The sequence below is a fragment of the Rhea pennata genome, chromosome 11 (assembly GCF_028389875.1).
Source record: "Rhea pennata isolate bPtePen1 chromosome 11, bPtePen1.pri, whole genome shotgun sequence".
In the NCBI taxonomy this organism is placed as follows: Eukaryota; Metazoa; Chordata; class Aves; order Rheiformes; family Rheidae; genus Rhea; species Rhea pennata.
In genome coordinates, this window is record NC_084673.1 from 20,402,005 (window position 1) to 20,422,589 (window position 20,585).

The 20,585-nt window shown below is 41.2% G+C and overlaps 2 protein-coding genes and 1 non-coding gene across 4 annotated transcripts in view; 1 reads left to right on the plus strand and 2 right to left on the minus strand.

Annotated features, from left to right (window-relative positions):
• ATP7A (ATPase copper transporting alpha) overlaps nt 1-16,483 on the minus strand; it is a 29,213-nt gene extending 12,730 nt beyond the window's left edge. Inside the window, exons 1-8 of one of the 2 annotated variants that reach the window (XM_062584643.1) lie at nt 16,439-16,483; nt 8,703-8,839; nt 5,023-5,512; nt 3,644-4,378; nt 2,187-2,393; nt 934-1,097; nt 570-731; nt 137-213 (exon numbers count right to left, since the gene is read on the minus strand). In XM_062584643.1, coding sequence (XP_062440627.1) covers nt 137-213; nt 570-731; nt 934-1,097; nt 2,187-2,393; nt 3,644-4,378; nt 5,023-5,512; nt 8,703-8,810 — 1,943 coding nt within the window. In that variant the 5' untranslated portion in view covers nt 8,811-8,839; nt 16,439-16,483. Of the gene's footprint in view, nt 1-136; nt 214-569; nt 732-933; nt 1,098-2,186; nt 2,394-3,643; nt 4,379-5,022; nt 5,513-8,702; nt 8,840-15,871; nt 16,126-16,438 lie in introns of those variants that run through there. The other variant, XM_062584642.1, reaches the window with a different exon arrangement.
• A 1,234-nt stretch (nt 16,484-17,717) lies between these two features.
• LOC134145259 (cytochrome c oxidase subunit 7B, mitochondrial) lies at nt 17,718-19,859 on the minus strand. Its single transcript, XM_062584611.1, has 3 exons — nt 19,749-19,859; nt 18,518-18,642; nt 17,718-17,926 (listed from the first exon to the last, which is right to left on the minus strand). The coding sequence occupies exons 1-3, from the start codon at nt 19,783-19,785 to the stop codon at nt 17,852-17,854; spliced, it is 237 nt and encodes a 78-aa protein (XP_062440595.1). The 5' UTR covers nt 19,786-19,859; the 3' UTR covers nt 17,718-17,851.
• Nucleotides 19,860-20,114: 255 nt separating this feature from the next.
• TRNAL-CAA (transfer RNA leucine (anticodon CAA)) lies at nt 20,115-20,230 on the plus strand. The gene is made up of 2 exons: nt 20,115-20,152; nt 20,185-20,230. It is a non-coding gene; the product is annotated as a tRNA-Leu (tRNA).
• Nucleotides 20,231-20,585: the final 355 nt, after the last annotated feature.

Sequence of the window (20,585 nt, forward strand, 5' to 3'; positions counted from 1 at the left end):
TGGATAACACCTTAGCTAACAAGTCTACAAAAATGTTGTTAGTTTGCACAGACTTTACTGTTGATTAAAAAAGAAAATATCAAAAAGGGAATTGGTAATGTTTATATAGAATTTAAATATGTTCAGGAATACTTACTGTCTTATTTCCTGTTTGTGGTCTATATGACTAGCAGATCTATCTTTTTTGTCTAAAGATGTAGTGAAACCTAAACCCTAGGAAAAAAAAGAATTCTAGTAAAAATGAACAGTCAATTTTTAAAGACACTTTATACTCTTAGGAAGTTATTGACAGATTATTGGGGGGCCATCCATGCATTTGCTTTACTAACTTTTCTAATACGATTGCCTTTCTCTCTCTGTAAAATACGACTTAAAGAACACAAGTATTATCTGCAGACACCCGCACCGAGATTGAGGGGATGACACACGGAAGGAGAGAGACAGGACTTTTCCTTTGATAGTCTTCCATTCTGCAGCTTGTTCAAATTAAGGGCTTTTCAGCTGTGGGATACGTAACTTTTGGAAGCACGCTGGATATTTTATGAGACTTATGTCTTCATGAAACTTACCTGTATTGTTTGTATGATATCTCGAGGACCTATAATCTCAGGATCGTATTTAATGTGTGCTTTATTAGTTGCAAGAGCTACCGAGCAGTATAACACTCCGTTAGTCTTCATGAGGGTGGATTCTATTTTATGCACACAAGAAGCACATGTCATTCCCCTCACCTGTAAAACAGAGGTTCCCTCCTGTTATCAAAACCACAGATTACTCAGTAAATACATTGTGATTAAGAAGTGGGAAAAGAGCTTATGATTGTCCTGAATTACCGTCTATGGTAAACATTTTAGGAAGTGGACGTTTATACAAGCACGTCCAGCAGATAAGTAATAAAGACAATTTTTTTTTTTTTTTTAATTAGCAACTTACAATGAGTTCCAGAATTCCATCTCCTTCATCACAGTTTTCCATCACTGTAGCTCCAAATCCCAGTTCCCGTATAAGCTCTGCAATAGCTGATGGGTGTGTGATAGCAGGATTATACCTCACTTCTGCCTTTCCCGCCATTAGGGCCACAAGTATTGAATGTATTCCTAGAAGACAAAATATGCAAATACTTCTGCTCCAGTTCAGGGAGAACACTGTATCTACAATAATATGATACACACAATAGCAATTTTTAATTTGAAATTGGAAAGCCTATCACACTGTACATAGAAAGAGAAACTTAAGCAATTTTGGAAGAGAGATCAAAAATGCCGTAACAGCACAGGACTCTGAGGAACAAATGCTTGGCATAACTGTACCGAGAGAATCCAAGGGTATGTTTGCAGACCAGAGAGACCAAAGTATTATTCTCACAGGGAAAATGAGTTGCGTCTTTTTAACTGTCTAATCGCAAACAAAACTTACGATTTTCTTCTTAAAAGGAGTTCTTCTAAAGCATGTCTACATATTTTTTGATCCACCTCTAGGATTTCTAAAAGGCTTTCCTCCAAGAAAGAACTTGAATGAGCATGTATGAGAAAGGGTGGGCCTAATCAAATGTGCAATTCTACTATACACATTAAGGAAAAGAGAAAGTATGAAAAGCCTGAAAGTATGAAAAAAATACAGTTCCAGCTTAACTTTGGAATACATCCATCTTCATTACAGTAATTAAACACAGTCTATACCAATGGCTCTTCATTACATCACAGCTGTGCAACAATTCATTCCTGCAGATATAATCATTATGCCAACAGTAGATAGGTATCATTGTCCTGACTCACAGAGCTGAATCTGACTTACGCCTCTCCAATCCATCCTAATACTGTCCCTCTCTAACAGCTTTCTTTCTAATATAGATGTACACTCCTCTGCCTTTAAGGTATAGGCCTGGACATGTCACTCATGTAACAGAGGTTTGCTTTAGTTTCAAGACCGCCTCTTCAGAGTGCCCTGATTCCTGCTTTTGCCAGGGCAGTCTCTAGCCAGCAAGCCATCAAAGCAGCAAGAACCATGTTTCCCTTTCATACTATGACCCATCTGCAAGCAGACTATGTTCAAATGCATCCAACACTCCAGCAAGGATACTTCTTCTTTTGACTAACCTGCCATTTTAAAATACTGTACAAAAGCTGGATGGATTTTCCAAAAGCAAAGCTGAGAAATTTAACCGATTCTGCTGGCGCATGTCTTACCGTCTTCTCTTCTCAAATTTCTCTCAATGTTTGCCACACACGAAGCACATGTCATGCCTGTGACTTGGATGTAGCACTTGGAAATAGTCTTCATCTCATGTTTAGCAACATGGAGCAGCGATACTTTGGAGGGAGGCTCTGTTCCGTGAGATTCCAGCTGCACTTCGGGTGAAGGCCGAGTCACTACCACAGGGAGTTCTGTCTTTGCTGGAGAAGAGATTGTTATTCGTGACATTATAAATAGCCATTGCAACGAGCTAAGAGCTGGTAGTATAAAAGGCGTAAATACACAATGCTGCAACTTTCCATAGCAAAAAACAGTAATTGTGCATGCCTTATCAACTAGATTCATCCACGTTTCTAGGTCTTTTTTTTCTTTTGCTTACTCTTAAATTATAATGGGTGGCCACTGATTGACCTTCTACCCAACTGTGCTGTTATTATTTTTCTTTTTGTCTTTCCTCATTGCATCTGTCTGTCCTGTTGTACATCCCCTGTCCCATTTTGTAGGTGTAAACTAAAACTTTGCACTGAAAACTTAGTTTTACACACAGTTTTATTGAATTTACCTGACACACACAGCTGAACTTGCAAGTAAACTCACGGTTTGCCAGCAAATTCAATGTTTGTGACCTTAGAGAAAGGCTCAAGACAGACAACTGCTTCTTACAGCGATTCAAGAGAAGCTATACTTATGCAGGGGCTGCATTAAGGAATTAAAGGGGGCCACCTGATTTCACTCCTGCAGTTACAGTATAAAATAGTTCTTGTACTCTATTTTTCAAAATTTAATCTTAGTGAATCAAGAAATGGAAAGTCAAAGTCCCCTTTGGAAGCTTCACCTCCTCTTTATTTTGTCTGTATTTTCTCTGTAAGTCTACTGGATTCTACTACTTGGCCATCTGTTCCCATTGCGCAATTCCTTACACTGTATTAGTTATCACAGTAGCATGATTTTAACTTTTTGAATGATGTTTACACTCCCCAAATTCTTGCCACTCTGCACTCATGGCTGTGTCTGATTAAACACTATTTTGCCAGTTACGTCACAAGAGTCAAGTCTTTTTAATAAAAAAAATTAAAGAAATTTTAGTGCACTAATCTACAGTATTCTCAACACCTAGCAAAGCTCTACTTACCGTCCCCATATTCATTCCATGAATATTAGACAGCAGTAAGATATTTGCAAATTGAAACACCATTTAAACATCACTATTTATTGGACATTTATATTTCCAGACATCTCAATCATCTTTAATGCAATATATTATATCACATAATGTAAAGGAAGTATGACATGTACTTAACCACCTCACTGGTAGTAAGGACACAAAGCTTCTCTTGGCAAGCATGAAGTACAATACAATCCTCTAAATTTCACCTTGGATGGCTCCATACCCAAAACAAAACTGTACCATCCTTTTAAGTTTAATGTAAAAGGTTTAATATGCCATTACCTGATATATATGCATCAAATCCCATATCCTCTATTGAGGATCGCAAGTCTTCTGGGCTTGTTTGTAGAGGGTCATATTCTATAGTCCCATTATGATTTGGAAGAGAGACATGTATTGATTTTACACCTGCCTTTCGGGATATGACTCCCTCAATAGACTGTACACAAGAGTCACAAGTCATTCCTTCAATATTTATCACAACAACTTGAGTAAGGGGCTGGCTAGCATCCTTTAAAGCAACAGCAGATTTCTGTGGAGGTGTCAGTGTGGTGAAGAGTGCTACATTTTCATATTCATCAGGAAGGCTGACTTTAAATGTCTCTGGAGACACTGCCTCTATGGCTTTTCTCAGTACATCTATGCTAATTAAGTTTGGGTTGTAGTTTATAATAGCAGATTTATTCTCTAATGAAACAACTACACTTGTTACTGATGGGAGTGCTGATATAGTACTCTGAATATTGAGGACACAGGAATTGCAATGCATGCCATCAATTCTGAAGACAATGGTCTTTGTATCATTCGCATTCTTTGAGTTCTCTTTCAGTATTGTTTCAGAGCCTTTGGCCTGAACATTCTTCAACCTCTCCAGGTCAATAGCACTGAGCTTGAGAGGTCTGGGCTGCTTTTTGAAAGATGCCATGAAACCCGCAGCTTCAATCTGATGTTTTATTTCTTCTGCTGTAATGAGATGAGGCTGATATACAACAACAGCTTCCTGATTGTCCAGGGACACTAAGAATTAAACAGTAAAAATATGTGTGTATTACTACCCAGCACCCTAAGAGTAACTGATCTTGTCACAGCTTACCAAGACTGCTTTAAATACTCAGAAACTTAACTTCAATGAAAAGAAAATTGAAGTGGTTTTGTAAATCACAACCCATGTAATTTACTTTTTCCAATCATTTTTTGCCTAGTGCTATAACAAGTTTCAATCCCTTTACCTCAATTATTGCTCTTTCCCCAGGACTTTCACAAATAGCATAATTAACTATTTCTTACTAACTCTACCAAATATATCCTTTTCTTCAGAGGCCTGTGGCATTATGTTTATTTTAAAGCTATTTTTACAGGTAATTTCATCTTACCCTTTTAGGCAGAATCACATATATGTCAATAATAGTAGCTTTTATTTGAACAGATGAGATTACCAAAATATGAAACAACCACTGAATGCTATCACTCATGTGCCACCAACAGCTGCCAGCAACTTTGAGCCTTTTTCTTCACTTCTGCTCCAAATATTTAACCAAGCATTGATACCCAAAAGAGAACTGTCATACTAAGCTATCCAATCTCTGTTCCAACTATCTGCACAATACTATGTGGAAAGCAGAGTCAACTTTAGGCTATGTAAAAATAACATAAGGTCTTACCTTTAATCCGCTGAATTCCTTGCAATTTGCCAATCTTCCCTTCAATGGTGCTGGTGCAGGAATGACAGCTCATCCCCTCTACTTTCAGGCGTAGCACAACGCTGCTTGCTTGAGACCAGCTGGCATCTTCACAAGTTCCAGGAGTTACCTCTGGTGCTGGAGTAGATACATCTACTCCCGGGACCATTTGGATAATCTGCTTGCCATTTATAATGGAGGAAATGAAAGTCACTACTGCAGTTTTATGGTCAGAGGACGTTTTAACATCCAGAATACCTTTGTTTTTCAGTAGTATACTACGAATCTGTTTAGATGTTAGAGTTGATTGAGTAGGAATAGTAAGAAAAATAGTGTCAGGTAAAACAGGTTGTGGATTTGAATCACCTAACGCAGCATCAAATCCCATGTCGTGTATTGCCTCCTGCAGAGTCCCTGGAGTTTGTAGTTTTGAGTCATAAATGATGACTGCATTCTTTTTCTCTAGAGATACCTTGCAAGACAAAAAAAAATTAATAATAGTAATAAAAAAACCCCAACAACTTGGCAAACTCAGCATTAAGAGATGGGAATCTGATACCCTGCATGAGATTAGATGGACAGCTTTTACTTACATGTGTTAATAACACTTGTCCACTATCATTTCCCCCTTCACTCTCACCTTAAAGACTGAAATTGTACCAGTGGCAACCACAAAGTAACTTCTGCTCATCTGTGCAACAACATGGCTAGACAGAAGAGACTTTTAACAACAACTTTAGAATCCTTTGCAACAAGTTGGTTCAGTCACCTTCACTTTTCATATCCTTACAGTATCTCAGAGCATTTTATAGCAAATAATGAAATTTCCAAAGCCAAACTCTCTTGAATTGGGTTAGTCAGTGTAATTCAATTTCAAAAGCAAAACAGCCCACAGAAAAAATTCTAATCACTTGTACAATTTGGTTGTTATCAGTAGCTCTCCTTGGGCTACAAGGATGGAAGAAAATGTTCTTTGAAAAATCCCACAGATTTAAGTGTCAGTGATAGAAGTCCAATAGTTCCAGATGCCTTAGGGTGGGGTGGGGCGGAGTTGGGGAGGCAGGAGAGAAATCAGTGTCAGTAAACCAAGATGTTCTTAGCTGCAGAATCAGTAGAGCAGAAGGCTATAGCGTGCTGTAGCAGTAAGTGACAATGGCACAGGCTATTATCCTGCTATGAGGAATAAAGTGCATCAGACTTCACAGAACAAAATTCTGTTTTAAAATTAGATACAAGACAAACATCAAAAGAGTTATTTTTCTCTGTCTATATATTTTGGTGATGCACAGAGTTCCTGATTTGATGCTAACCTTTCACGTCAGATGGAAGCAAATTAAATTGAGGATAGCAGTACCAACTGATAATATAATCAAACATAATTATTGTCATTTCCAAAAGGGAAAACCAATGCCTGCCAGAGACTCAACACATCATCATTCAATTTTATCTTTCCTATGGGCAAAGATACAGCCCAAAGACCACAGCCATGATTAAATTAAATCAGTTAAATAATCTAAAGAACCACCTTTCTTTCTTTTTGTCCCAATTATGGGCCTCAGCAGAATTAGTAACATGGACATTTATTGGTCTCATTGCAGTCAGAGGCAAAATGACCTAAATGTGGCTCTGTTTGTCTGTGTTAACCAGTCAATGCTTGTCCCTTTGGCTGACCTAATTCATAATCACTAAAAAACCCATTTTACTATTCTCAAAGATTATTTCTGAAAAGAAATAATTTAGTTAAACTGAAGATCTAATGTTGTAATGATGATAATTACTAAATATGATCTCTTGAAGTTTATTATAGTCCTAGTCTACTAAGACTGTTTTTGTAGTACATTTGCTTGCCAAGAGTAGTTTTACAAATATTATTCAACTTTTGAATAAAGTAATTACCCTAAAATCTATATACAAAATACTTAGTACTTTCTAACAAACAAACAAAAAATGCACTGTTCACTCCTAATGTAAGAGTACATTACAGGATGCACATGTAAGTTAAATCATGAATCTCTCCTCCTCCTATCTCAAGTTATCTGTTTATTTTCAGAAATTAGTTGAAACAATAGAAAATACAAGATCATAGAAATCAAATCTTTTGCTAGGATAATTTTGGAAAGAAAGGATTCTGAAGTCACATTATTCGGGGTATTACTTTACAGGACGGCTTTAGTCTTCATTGGACTTCATGCTTGTGGATACCTAGTCATCCACCTGTCCTTCCCAGGTGATAAATGCTGTTACTGTGGTATCCCTGTTTCTAAAAGAATCTGTTCAGTGACTCAAGACTCTGGTGTGAGAGAAGAGCCACATATCACATTAAAACTCCATTAAAATTGAAGGAAGATGAAAATGGGAATTAGTGTAAATATTGCTGTTTACCTAAGTTTCCGTGAGCATACATTAACTCCCACTTTAGGCAAAAGTGAACCGTACTAACCGGTGTATCATTCTCCTTTGTACAGGATGGTGCACCACAACAAGCCTGTAAAATCAGCTGCAGTGACTGACCACGTGCCCCTGAAATCAAGACAATGTCCCCTACTCTGGGAAGGAAAGTGTTCCTCTAAGGCAGATCCACTAAAATGGAAATACTTTTGTGATGAAATCAGGAAGATAGGTTTCTGTAGTAGTTTATTGTATTTTACAGAAAATATCAACATGATATCAGAAGGGGAACTCTTGCCTATGTACAAAGCAATTACAATTTGCAATTTTCTGTTGCTGTAATTGTTAGGATTTTTCTTTCCGACACAAATTAGGTCATAAGGTTAATAATAATCAAAACTATGTAAAAGCTGAGAGATTCATAAAATTATTGTGAAATGATGCATTGGATAAGAATAACCAGTTCACCTTGGGATACCCTACAGTACGCTATTTCGCCCATACTAGTCAAAATGTTAACAGAATATTGAAATCTGAGCTGAATAAAAATAGTAATATTAAAAAAGTTAAAATCAAGTCAAATCAATGAAATCTGAATTAAGAGCAGATCAAGTAGTTCCATTAATATTTTTTTTCAGGAGGACAGTTCTGCTGTTCTTTCTCCCATTCCAACACGCACAGTACAAAGGAAACTTCCAGTGCTTCAAGGGGCTATCAAAACTTTGTCCCCTGGACTATCCCCCTTCCTTTGTTTCATAAATCATAACAAAACAACAGTATTTTTTTCATGGTGGGTCAACTAGCGTATGACTGACTGGCCATCTCAGAAACACAAATGCTATTCAGCCTGTGCAAGTGACCTTTGTGTGCTGTAACCTTGCAAGAAAAGGCCTGGGGGACTGTGGGCCAAACAGTGAAATTTATTGACTTTAAGGGGTGAGGACAACTTGCTTTTTTCATCAGTGTACATTTTAGGACTTTCACTTCATTTCATTTAAAAATTTTTCATTTTTTACCCTTTTTCATAATTAATTCAATATTGTGAAATAAGACTAAAATTACTTAAGAGTAATAGTAATAACCTCGCTCCTACTTCATTAAAGGAAATGCTTGTTCTCCCCTTGCTTATATGTATTAGAAATACACCAATGCACCTCTAACATCAGTTTCCCAAGACACACACCAAATATACTCCTTCTACATATTTTCCTCCCTTGGCTTCTCATGTAAGAACAATACTTGGTAAAAAAAAAAATACCAGTGGTGTGACTTACTTTTATGTTATGGACGCCATTGATTTTCCCAACATGTTGTTCAATGGTTTGGACGCAAGAATTGCATGTCATTCCCTCCACGACGATGACTATGGATTTTACCTCCATTGTCAAATTCTACTCAAGTCTTCACATTGCTGTGGGGCAAAAAGAATTATTTAAGACTTTCTTTCCGATATCACAAAGATCAAAATTAAAATAATCCATTGCGGTTTAACAGATGGTGCAGCTGGCCATACACAGCTCCAGTGGATGTCAAAAATCTGATCAAGGCATCACGCTGGGCAAAGCTGAAGATGAAGGAGGCCTTTAGCTACTTACTTCTGTTTTCATAGAGGGAATTATTCAGACATTTATAATTTGCTTCATATTACAATCAAGATAGTTTAATAGCACAGAGCAAACTGCAGGGAGGAAAGAGTGAGAAAGACACACACACTAGTTCTTGGACTGCTTATGACAGAGGACGACACAAAGTACACAGACCTCGGTGGTGATCATCTTCCACATTCGCCTCTCTTACATACAAAACTTACGGATTAACAAGTGATACTGACATTAATCTTACAAAATGCATCAAGCTTCTTCTACATCCCATTCAGAAAATTCTAATTTCTGCTCCTCTGCAGACTGTCACATTTATTGCTCCTCATAAAAGCAAGCCTAGAAAGAATTACTGAACCTAAAATGAAATTAATTTGCAGAAGAAGAGACTAATGCAAAAGATTTTGGGGGGTTCAACACTTAAATTGTCAGGTAATAGAAAGAATAAAAAAAATAAAAGAAGAAACATCCAGATTTTTTTTCAGTCTTTGAAAATTTGTATTATTTTTTCAAAGAGTGAAAATTTATTGAACAGGAAAAAAAAAATCAGAGTCAACTGTCTAATGTTTGGCTGCAGTGAAAGTAGCAAAAAATACAGATGACTAACTGAGCAATTAAAGTTAAGCATGTGCTTAACCGGTTCGTTACCCTGGGGACTTACCTAGGGAAAATTAAATTACAGTAAACATTGGTAATGTTTAATACCAATTTGCTCTCTTCCTGGTGACATTTCTGAATTGTTCCCTGTTACACAAGGTCTGAGAGTTTCTTTCTTTCTTTTTTTTTTTTTTTTTTTTTGCACTGAGATATGCTAGAAAAATCATAGAAGTTTATGAATACTAGGATTATATTTCATCTTAGAAACCGGTTTACCTTACTGACACACAAAATAACCTTTAGAAACTAAACATTGATGTTTAAACAACAAGAAGTAAAGGCAGTACAACCCTTTGACTTACCATGAAAATTTCACTAGAGGAAATACATTTTTTTTTAATTTAACTGCACTGTGTGAAAAGCAAGGAATACATCTCCAACCTGTCAGTCACTAACATGTTGGAGAATTGTTTTTAGTTAAAATTTCTAAGTCAAAAAAAAATAGTTGATTACACAACACACAAAGTAGTCTGAAAAACTGACTTTAAGGATCTACTTTAGTAGTGTGCCCCCTAAATCCCTCAAATGGATTGCTAATTCATGCAAGCTTTAGCGTGAGCCTAGGTATTCTGGCAGGCAACGGGAGTCTTCTTCGAGCACTATGAAAGAAATCACCGGGCAAACCAAGAGCCGGCGTACGCTAACGGTAAGCACGGCAAGGGGACAGAAAGGCACAGCAAGGCTTACAGAAAACCTCGGCTCACGGAGCGCCGAGGAAGCGCGAGGGCTGCAGGCGGGACCGCAAGCCGGCAGCCACCGCGGACCGGAGCGGAGCGGGGTCTCCTGCTCCTGCCCCGCGGCTGCGCGGGACGAGGCTGCAGACGCGGCGCAGGGCAGCGGGCTGCTTCCCGCTCCCCGCGGTCTCCGTGTCAGGGGGCGAGGGAAGAGCTTCCCAGAAGGTGCAGGGTCTCCAGCAAGGAGAGCCTTTTTTATTGCCAAGAGCGGCCAATAAAACAGCATTAACGCTCGCACTGGACAGACTAACCAGGCTCTGCTGCCTCAGGGGATAAACGAGTGGAAATAAATCACTGTATTAAAGAAGCATCACGCTCTGCTACAGTGTACGCAAAACAGCAACAGCAACCCTTCTCAGCGCTGCGAGAGGAACAGGAACAACAACGCGTCCGTGCCTGAAGTCGTTCCACAGATCTCACAGCTCGTCTGTCATTAGAGGATCCGAGTTCCTGGAAACGCGCACAAACGCCCGCGTCCCACGGGAAGGCAGCAAACCGCCCCGCGACGCGCAGAACTGCGAGTCGGCAGAAGGGCCTGCTCTCCGCCCGCAGGGCTGCGCTCCCAGGTCGCCTCTTCGCTCCGAGATGCAAAGTATTTCTAAAAAACACAGCGAATCTGCCTAATAAAACAGAGGCTTTCACTTCGTGGTATTGAAGTACGGCCCTGACCGATTACTTCGTTCTTGCATAGGGACTGCGCAGTCCCTGCAGAGCAAGACACTGCGGCTCTACAGTCAGGAAGAAACGAACCCCTCCACAAAGCAAAAGCACGGGTAAAGTTTCAAAAAGTATTTGATTTGCAGTCAAATTGCCCTGCCACTGCATTCTGAAAGAATATAAAACATGGCAAACAACGTACGCGAGCTGCTGTCTAAAACACCCAAAGCTGCAAGCCGGCGGCCGGGGGCGGCAGCAGGCCGGCGGCCGGACAGCTCGGCTCCCGCCTGCGCCTTATCTGCCCGCCGGCTTAGGAGGGTCCAGTTTTGGCACAGCCGGAGTCATTTATCACAACGAACCAGGATATAGCCGTAAAATCGCCTTTTCTGTAAGTCACGCATCAAACTAACAGCAGCTCCGTGTATAATATTGTCAACTAATATTAAAATGTTGTAAGTGGTCATCAACGTGCCTACCGAATGGCCACCCGCACATCAAAAAAAGGGAAAATGCTGATATGTGTAGAAACAACAGGATAAACACTTTGTTTTTCCTCATCTATTATTATTACAGCTTAATGTTATGGAGAAAAACATTTCCTCCATTTTTTTCAGCTTCTTTTCTTGCCCATTTGCTGTTGATTTGCAAATGTTGTTGATATGATCAGCTCCATCTTTAAAAAAATCATCACTTCAAGTTTTCCCAGTTAAAAAAGTATCATAAGGAAAGAGGAAAGGACTGAGAGCTATTTCCCTTTACTGGCCTAACATAACTAAATAAGGTTTGTAAAGTGACTTCAGTTATGATGGATGGTATTTGCAGAAGTGTGTGGGGGGAAAATTGATTGCCGTAATTTAAGACCACTTACAAAGTGTGTTAAAAATCTCATAACATCAGTGTTATTTCATGTTTATGTTTCAACTGTTTCACACAGAGACAATCTGACCTTAAAAAAAAAAAATCATCATTAGGGATCTGTTTGAATGTAAATAATAAATCAAGAGCAACCAAGTGTCAATTGTTCCGCTGCCAAAACGGGCGGGTTTTTTGTTTGTTTAGATAATTCGAAGACTGGTCTCTCAGGATCAACTAATGAGGACCCTGTGGCTTTAGGCATTGTAAACATAGTAGAGGAAATCTATTCCTGGAAGAGATTGTAATTTAGAAAAACAAAATGGCACAAACGCATAGCAGAAAAATATTTTTCCTCTTAAGGCCTCAAAGCACTATAACTGACTTCTGCACTTCTCTCTCAGAACTTATCTGATGAATCAAACTGTCTCTTACTGTTCCAGAACCTTTAATAATACATATATAAAAAAAAAGGAGACCTGTAAGATTTATGCATCACTGTCACTCTCTACAGGAAAAAATCAGCAAAACAAGGATTTCATTTGCATTTTTGGAAGCTAAAAGTTCTCATTCTATTTTAAAATCAGATTGTTTTCTAAGAGATGTGCCATTTGCAAGCAATATTGACTCTTCAGTTACATTACATTATTGACGTTGAACATAGTACATGCCTAATCCATTTAATTTTTCCTGTAAACCTTCAAGCATACTTGCTGAGATTGCTGAACGCCAAGTTTTCTGGATTTCCAGTGTTCTTGGCACTTTAGAGATCTTGTTTCAGGGAGTATGAGGTTAATGTATAGTGAGCGTAAGAGTAGAGGCACCATTTCAGATCCACTCATAAAACGACCAAAATAATGACTTGGGTTTGATTTAAAAGCTAATACGTGCTTATATCTGTGGCAGTATTCTACTGTCCCATATTCTAGTTTATTTCTTATATTCTACCTACTAGTACTGCCCAGCAGAAATATCTTGCTTGAAACTAAAGAGAAATATTTTTGTTCATATTTTCCTCCTGACAACATTAAACGAAGACAAATTTGCCAGCGAACAAGTTAGAAAAGCATTTGTTATACCAATAAATTATCGCTAGATGTACACAAGCAGCATACAAATATTGACAATTTAATTCTAATTCTCCTGTAAGTGCCAGTATTTTACCAAGTTTACAAGTGTGTGTGTGTGTGTGTGTGTGTGTATACACATATGCACACACACAGATATCTAGTGATGTCCATTAGCTCCAAAGAGGACCTCACTGTACAAGGAACAGTTATGGTTCCAGCAGGATACTGCTGAGAATAAATAAATCAAAACGTTCTGTAATGTCTGAAAAGCTTTCCAAAGGATGAAATATATATATGTTTTATATGCTAGCTCTGAAGATCCTGATTATTAGCACCAACAATGAAATGACTGCTAATAAATAATTTGCAATTCAAAACAATCATGGACGTTCTTATTATAAATAAGTTGCTAAGTTACAGATCATACATTGATTTAGAGAAGAATATTAGTTGTATTCTAAACCAAAATGTGGCTCCATAAACAAAACCTTGAGCATCATTAAGTAAAGAATTTTAGCACTTGACAGTTCTCTCCCACCTAGTTTAACAGCTATGTATTTAGAAAGCAAGAAACCAAAAGGTTTAGGTCTGTTACTGTTGTCTTGGAGTAACATTACAGCAGCTTCATGTTGCAAAGAACAGTGTTTTGATCTCTATTATACTAGTTAGTGCCTAACACCTTTAGAAACTCCCATTTCAGACAGTTTTCTTCCCTTCCATTATTCTTTCACCTGTGTTTTGCAGAACACAAACCAGTAATACTTCCTTGTTTGTATATTGACACCATCAATGAAAGCAGCAGAGCCCTAGAAATAACCTGGCTCTGCAACAGCACAAAAGTGAACGTTGCGGATTGTAACTGGAGCAGCAGCACTCAGGGACGGGGCAGGGGGCATACGGGAGAACCAAACCCAGAGTTTATTCCTACATAGACATAAATCTTCACATGGTTTTGCAAGCACAATTTCAGGCGTAACGCTTGGGCTGACTGTGTACAAGACAAAATTCAATTATGTTCCTTTCTTCAAGGAAATCAGTGTTTTTAAGTAAATGAAGCAACACAAAGAATTTCTACTTTCAATAATAATTTCTACATCAGGGGGAAAAAAGAAAAAAAAAACAGCGATCATGCACAGGGTGACTGAGAAACTCAAATTCACATCTCTAAACCAGTCTTTTTTAGTGTGCTAACAGCAATCTTTGTAAGGAAAATATCAGAAGCAAGATAACTAAGGTTTGAGGAAGTCAAAATTATGTCAATCAGCTTCACACTATGAAAAAAAAACCCTTAGACTTGTACATTATCTCACAAAAGATGTTTTTGTGCTTCTTGTGCCTGAGCTAATCTGAGCATCTCTTTATAACCAAATCGTATGTGCCATAAAGCTGCTCCGTATCTGTTCTGCGATCAGTAAGGACTGGTCACAAACACTGTGTTCTTCTCAAAGTGCAGACCTTTAGTTTCCACTGAAGATTTCTATATGTAGTATCTTGAATCTACAGCTGCTGAAACCAAAAGATGTCAGCTAACCAGCTGAAGCCACACAGATGCCAGAAACAGAAGCTGCTAAATTTAACTACAGTCTTAAGAATTTATTAAATTTCTAAATGGCTGAGTCCTACCTTACAGCTTGCTTTATCTACTTTATGGCAGCAGAAAGATAAATCACTAATTATATTAACTGGAAAAAAAGGTACCTGTCCTTAAAAGTCTGCAGAGACGTATGAAAAAGAACAAAGGGCAGCACAAAAGGACAGAACTGTAATATCTCATTGACAGGCTCGCGACAACACTGAAGAACGACATGTTACAGAAGATCTGGCCTGATACAGAAGAAAGGGGGTTCATTACTTGCATTAGCAAAAAGTTTTATTTGAAAGTATGACTAGATATATGAGAGCTAACCTCGGGGGAGGACGGGGGACACACCACTGCACACCCGTATCAATGATAGGCAGCTATGTGAGATGAGGCTGCAATTTATGTTGCTCAAGACTTTAATGAGTCCTGCTTGGTCAGCAGGTTACAGAAGCTGCTCTGAGGGATTTTAGTTCTGGTAAAGCTGGGTGGGGGGAAGAAAGAAAAAAGAAAGTATAAACTGAAAACATTCCACTTCAATCCTAACAAGAGCTTGATAATACTTGAGAAAAAAATCCGATCAAATCCTTCAACTTAATGCTATCCTTAGAGTAATTCTCCAAGTCAGATCTCTGGGAAAACATGAATGAATCCCACAAAGAATCATAACAAACATGAGGAACAGAATATAATTTAAAAACCCTTGTTATGTGAGCATACCAAGGTTAACTGGGGCTCCCTATTCTCAAGCTTAGTCTCCAAATACGGGGCAGAGCAATGCAGAATGCATTATACAAAGTGAAAATAAGAGAAGAATAAAAATACTAAATGACATGTTATACTAGCCTTTACTTTCCCTATTCGCCACCTGATGAGGGGGAAAAGGTTCTTTTTTTTTTCCTCTACGACCAAATACAGTCACCTATAATTATCAATTTCTAATCAAGTCGTGCTTGTGCTCACACAATACGCCCCCAGCTCACAATGAAGACGCCTGACTAATTTTACATAACCAAATATAAAAATTATTTCTTGGTCAATTTACATTCCCAAGCACAATGCAACAAGTATGTAAGTACAGAAACGCAAGCTCTGGTGACTGCACGGGAGGTTTTAACGAATTACAGCCGGCACACGAGGGCGAGGTGCTCGCGGTGTCCCGAACGCGGACACGCGTCCGCAGCGGCTAGGCAGGGTCGCGCTTACTCACCCGCGTGAAATTTTACCTCAAGGTAGCAGACACAAGTACTCGCCTTTTGGGGGCATATTTCAACGGAAACTTCGGAAAAGTCTTACTTGTGCAACAGCGCAGCCGTCACAAGGCCGAACACCAAGCAAAACGTTTCAGAAGAACAAATTAAGCAGCTCCGGTTCGGAGACGAGGCCATCGGAAGAGACCGGGCGACGCACGCACCCAACACTCCTTCAATCCTTCTCCGACCGCCGCCAGCGCTGGGAGGGCACTGTGCGGACACGCCAGGCGTTAACTGCCGGTTTAAGGCGCACCAAGGAGGAACGAGATCCCGCACCCCGGCCCGCCGGGCGCCTTCCCGCCTCCCGCTCCGCTGCCCGCGGGCAGAGCTGCGCCCGGCGGAGCGGGGCCGCGCAGGAGGCGCTGCTCGGGACCCGGGGCCGGGCCGGGCCGCCGCTCCGCGCCTGGCGACCACCTCCACGAGCCCCGCGGCTTCGAGGCCCAGGGAGGCGCGGCGCGGCGCGGCGCCCGGGGAAGCTGGCGCTGCCCGCGCTGCCCGCGCGCTCCTACGGGCGGTCCGGCTTCAAGCGCCACGGGAGCCGAGGCGGCGGAGAAGCTGCCCGGGCCCCGGCCCCTGCCCCGGCCCCGCCACGAGGCCCCGCCGCGCTCACCGCAGGTCGCGGAGGTCCCGCCGCCGCCGTCCGCCGCGGCCGCGGGTGGCGCCCGTCACTGCGCGCCCGCCCCGCGGGGCGGCCCTGGCCCCGCCCCCGGGCCCCGCCCCCGGGCCCCAGGCCCCGCCCCGCCCCGCCCGCCGCGCCGCGCCGAGCCACTCGCTCGGCGGCAGCGCGGGTCACGTGGGGGGAGGCCTCCTGACCCCGCGCCCACGTGACGCGCCGGGCTGGCGGCGCGGGTCACGTGACCGGCAGGGCGCCGTGGCGGTCACGTGGCGCCGCGCCCCGCCCGTGCCGGGGGCGGGCCGCGGGAGGCGCCGGAAGCCGCCCGGGACTGTTTATAACCCGGAGCTAAAGCCTCCCCTGCCTCCCTCCAGAGCGTGTTACCTCCGCCGTCGCGACTACTCTGGTTCGCCACGTGAGGTATCGAAGCGCAGTTAAGCGGAAGGTATAACACAAGGCTCAGGTAATTGCTGCTGGACTAATTAACACTTACAAGGAGGTCCATCCATTTCAGCGCGTGTACGCTGTGCCGCAAGTACTTGCTGGGTAACAAGAGCGTTTTCACTTCAGCCCAAGGTACAGTAGCAGTTAGGAAGCAAATAGCTATTACTGTCTCTGAGAACAAAGACACCTGTTCCTGCTGTATCAAAAAGCAGGATATTTGTGCTTTTCAAAGATTCTAAGCAACCCAAAGGTTTAAGAAGTCTGCATATATTGCAAATCTATTTCCTAATGAAGTGTATCCTGATACTTTAATTAGGAAATGCATATTTCTCTGAACATTGGTGAATAGTGCTGCTGAGAAACAGACTGCTTCTTTGAAGTATTTGGGGCTCAGCAGTTCAGATTTTAGACAAGATTTAAAAGTGGCAATATACAGGGTTTTTTTGCAACTCTCACCAGCTCAGAGAGAAATAGCTTATATGTGGAGCGTTTTAAAAGGGAAAAATGTCTCTCTGTGGAAAAAAAATAAGATACCTCAAAGTAAATCATGAACTTTTTCATTTGAAATGCAGCAGCAGTCAGAGGTAATTAAAGTGATCTGAATTCTGCACAGAGGGTGCACCTGAAATTCATATATACATACACATCTACCTAAACGGACGTGTTGACAATTGCACAATGCTTTAGACTTGGACCTTACAGTTTGTCCACTGTCCATTGGTGGCCTTAACAGGAACAACTGGGCTTATGTAAAATACAGTGTAATTATTTTGAGGGTTCACACAATTCTTTTTGCAGAAGGACACTGAACATGAAGCCTAGAAGAGCCAGACAAGTTTCCAGGTATGTTTATTACAGCAAGGAATGCCACAATACAAGTGGTAATCAGGAAACAAACGCCACTACATTAATGGCATGAGCACTGTCTTCAGTGAAAGTTCAGACCAGTTCATAATATGTTGATTATTACTCTTTCCATTCCTTTGGAGTGACTCTGCCAACAGGTGACAAGCCCCATTCAATTCCAGCATGTGTTAACACCTGTGGAAGGTTAAAAATAAAGATTATTAGCTTTGAAGGCCTTATGATAGCAAATTTTTATTGCTTTCAATTTAGATTTCTTATAAGGGAATATGATAGCTCATTCACCTTTTTAACAAAGTGGAACAAATATTTATTCTGAGCAATACTTAAATACTTTGGTTTTCTATTCCAAAATATTTAGCTTTTAAATAAAGCAAATGGAATGTACAACAGTATCAATAAAACTGAGTTCTTACATATCATATATACATAGCTGTATGATATTTTTCCATCATCACCTATACTTTTTTTTCTGGTAAGACATCTAACTATGTAGCTCATCAAATGCAAGTAAATTAGAGAAAAATTAACACTTGCATTTCCAGTAACTTCTAAGATCTAGCAAAAGACTGACAATGAAATTTATGCAAGGGCCCAAAAATCAAAAGATTAGCTAATACTACTTTCATTTCTATCACATCAATACTCACTTCTTTAACAAAGCTCCACCATCCTGATGGTGTAAGTTGTTTCAAACCTTTATGAAACTTAATAGCCTGCAAGATTACAGCTACATTTACAACAGTGGTAAAAAAAAGGAAAACTTACATATCCCCAAACAGCAGTGAAAACTACAGCTCCACCGATGAGTACCATGTTGCCATATTTATCGTGGAAGTTAGGTTCATATTTGCGATGAGCTTGTCTTACTGCAGTGTGCAGAATGCCACGAGCTTATTAAAACAGAAGTTTAGAAACTCATTTAGAAATACATTCAAAGTCATTCAGAACCATCCTCTCCTATCAACTGAGACAAGCAGCTGCATTAAGGACTTATCTTCCTTTTAAGAAAGGTTAAAAAAAAAAAAAAACTTAGATTTAAGGCTTTGAAATGATTCTGAAATACAGGATTATAGAGAAAGCCTTACAGTTTAAATGTCAAGTTTTCCAATTTCTCTCTAGGAAGATATTTCTGAAATCTTAATTCCAGTAATCAAATCCTTTAAATTGCCTTTTTCATTAGTATGTTCTTTGTTCAGCGTGGAAGCTGAAGCACAGTTTTAATCATGACCATTTCCACAAGAAAATAATTTGGTTAGTACATAAGATGTATTAGTACTTAAAAGTGTAGGTGAAAATAAACATTTAATGGCATTTAATAGCATTTATTTTTATACCAAAAAAGGATTTTCCAGGATGAAGCCGAGCATTAAATTTAGTAGTTGAAGATAGGGGATACTAATAACACCTTTCTCATTTATTCAAAATTTTTTGACTGGAGAGGAGGGAGATGGAGAAGCAAGTGGAAATAACAGGGGGCCTTTGCATGAGGCAAATAATACACAACAAAATACAGGAGGATATCTTCAGATCACAGGATGAAAGCAAGTAAATTATAAACGTACATTATAAAACGAACATTTATTTAGAAGAAGATACTGACTGAAGAGTCAAATCTCCAGCTTCGAATCACAGAAATTGCTGTTTACAAAGATTTGATTAAACACTGATCTACATGCAAACATTCCGCTTAACGCAATATGCCGGATCCGGCTGCGCCTTTAGCAGTTGTCACGGAGGAAAGCACCAAGGGCGGGCGCCCAAGGTCACGCCGAGCAAGGCCAGCCAGGAGGTAGAAGAGGAAGGAAAAGGCAGCACAGGCAGGGTGAGCGGAGAGGCGCCCGCAGCCCCTCGGCGCCCTCACGAACCCCCGAGCGCGGCCCAGCGAGCTCAGGGGCGGCCCTGACAGAAAGGCGGGCGACAGGGGAGCGGCCCCGCGGAGGAAGCTGCCTACCCCGCGCCACGAACGCCCACAGCACCCCCGAGCCTCCCCGCTCACCAGTAAGGTTCAGGGCGGCCCCGGCCACAGGCAGCATGGTGACGAGCGAGCGCGACGCGACCGCCGGCGGGCAGCTCGTACCCTTGGCGAGCAGTGAAAAACAAAATGGCCGCGGCGGAAGGCGCCCGGCGCGGGGCCCTCTGGGAGGCGTAGTTCGCTTGCGGGGCAGTGACGCGGGAAGAGTAGCTGCTCGCTGCGGCGCGGCGAGGGCGGGAAAGGCCTCGTAACTGGGAGACCGAGCCAGGGGCAGTGCGGGAGTCCGTGAGCTCGGAGAAGGCGCTTCGCAAAGGACGGAGAGGCGCTGCGCAGGGGTTGCGGCTGCGCCTAAAGGAACAAGGAGCTCCCTGCGGCAGCTGCCGTTGCGGTGTCAGGATGGCCGAGTGGTCTAAGGCGCCAGACTCAAGGCGTGCGGCGCCTTCCCGCGCAGGGCTGGGTATTCTGGTCTCCGTATGGAGGCGTGGGTTCGAATCCCACTTCTGACACAAGCTTTTTTTTCCCCACCCCCCCCCCCATTTTTTTTCTTTCTTTTGTGGATCAGTTGAAGAGCTAAAACTAGATGTTGCAGCAAACAGAAGTTGCAGGGAGCTTTACCGCTCCAGAAGGATTTTTTTTTCATTGTACGTATCTTTAAACAAGGATCTGAACAAAAAAGGAGGATTTGTAAAAAAGATTTTTTTTAGGTATAAATTACATTAGCGATTTATTGATACATCGATTATTTTCCAAGCGCGTGTGTGATTTTAACCATCTTTTTAATACACGATTCTAGCAGTATTTGCACGAGAATAAAATCAAGCCGCGTACGGCTCGGAGAGCTGCGGATCACGCTTACCGCGG

Bases quoted from the DNA above. Each gene is read 5' to 3' on its own strand.
- LOC134145259 (XM_062584611.1), bottom strand. From the start codon at position 19,785: ATGCTGCCTGTGGCCGGGGCCGCCCTGAACCTTACTG. The intron at 18,643-19,748 runs GTGAGCGGGGAG...TGTTTTAATAAG, and splicing joins GGCCGCCCTGAACCTTACTG to CTCGTGGCATTCTGCACACT. The intron at 17,927-18,517 runs GTAAGTTTTCCT...AACCTTCCACAG, and splicing joins TCACTGCTGTTTGGGGATAT to GTGTTAACACATGCTGGAAT.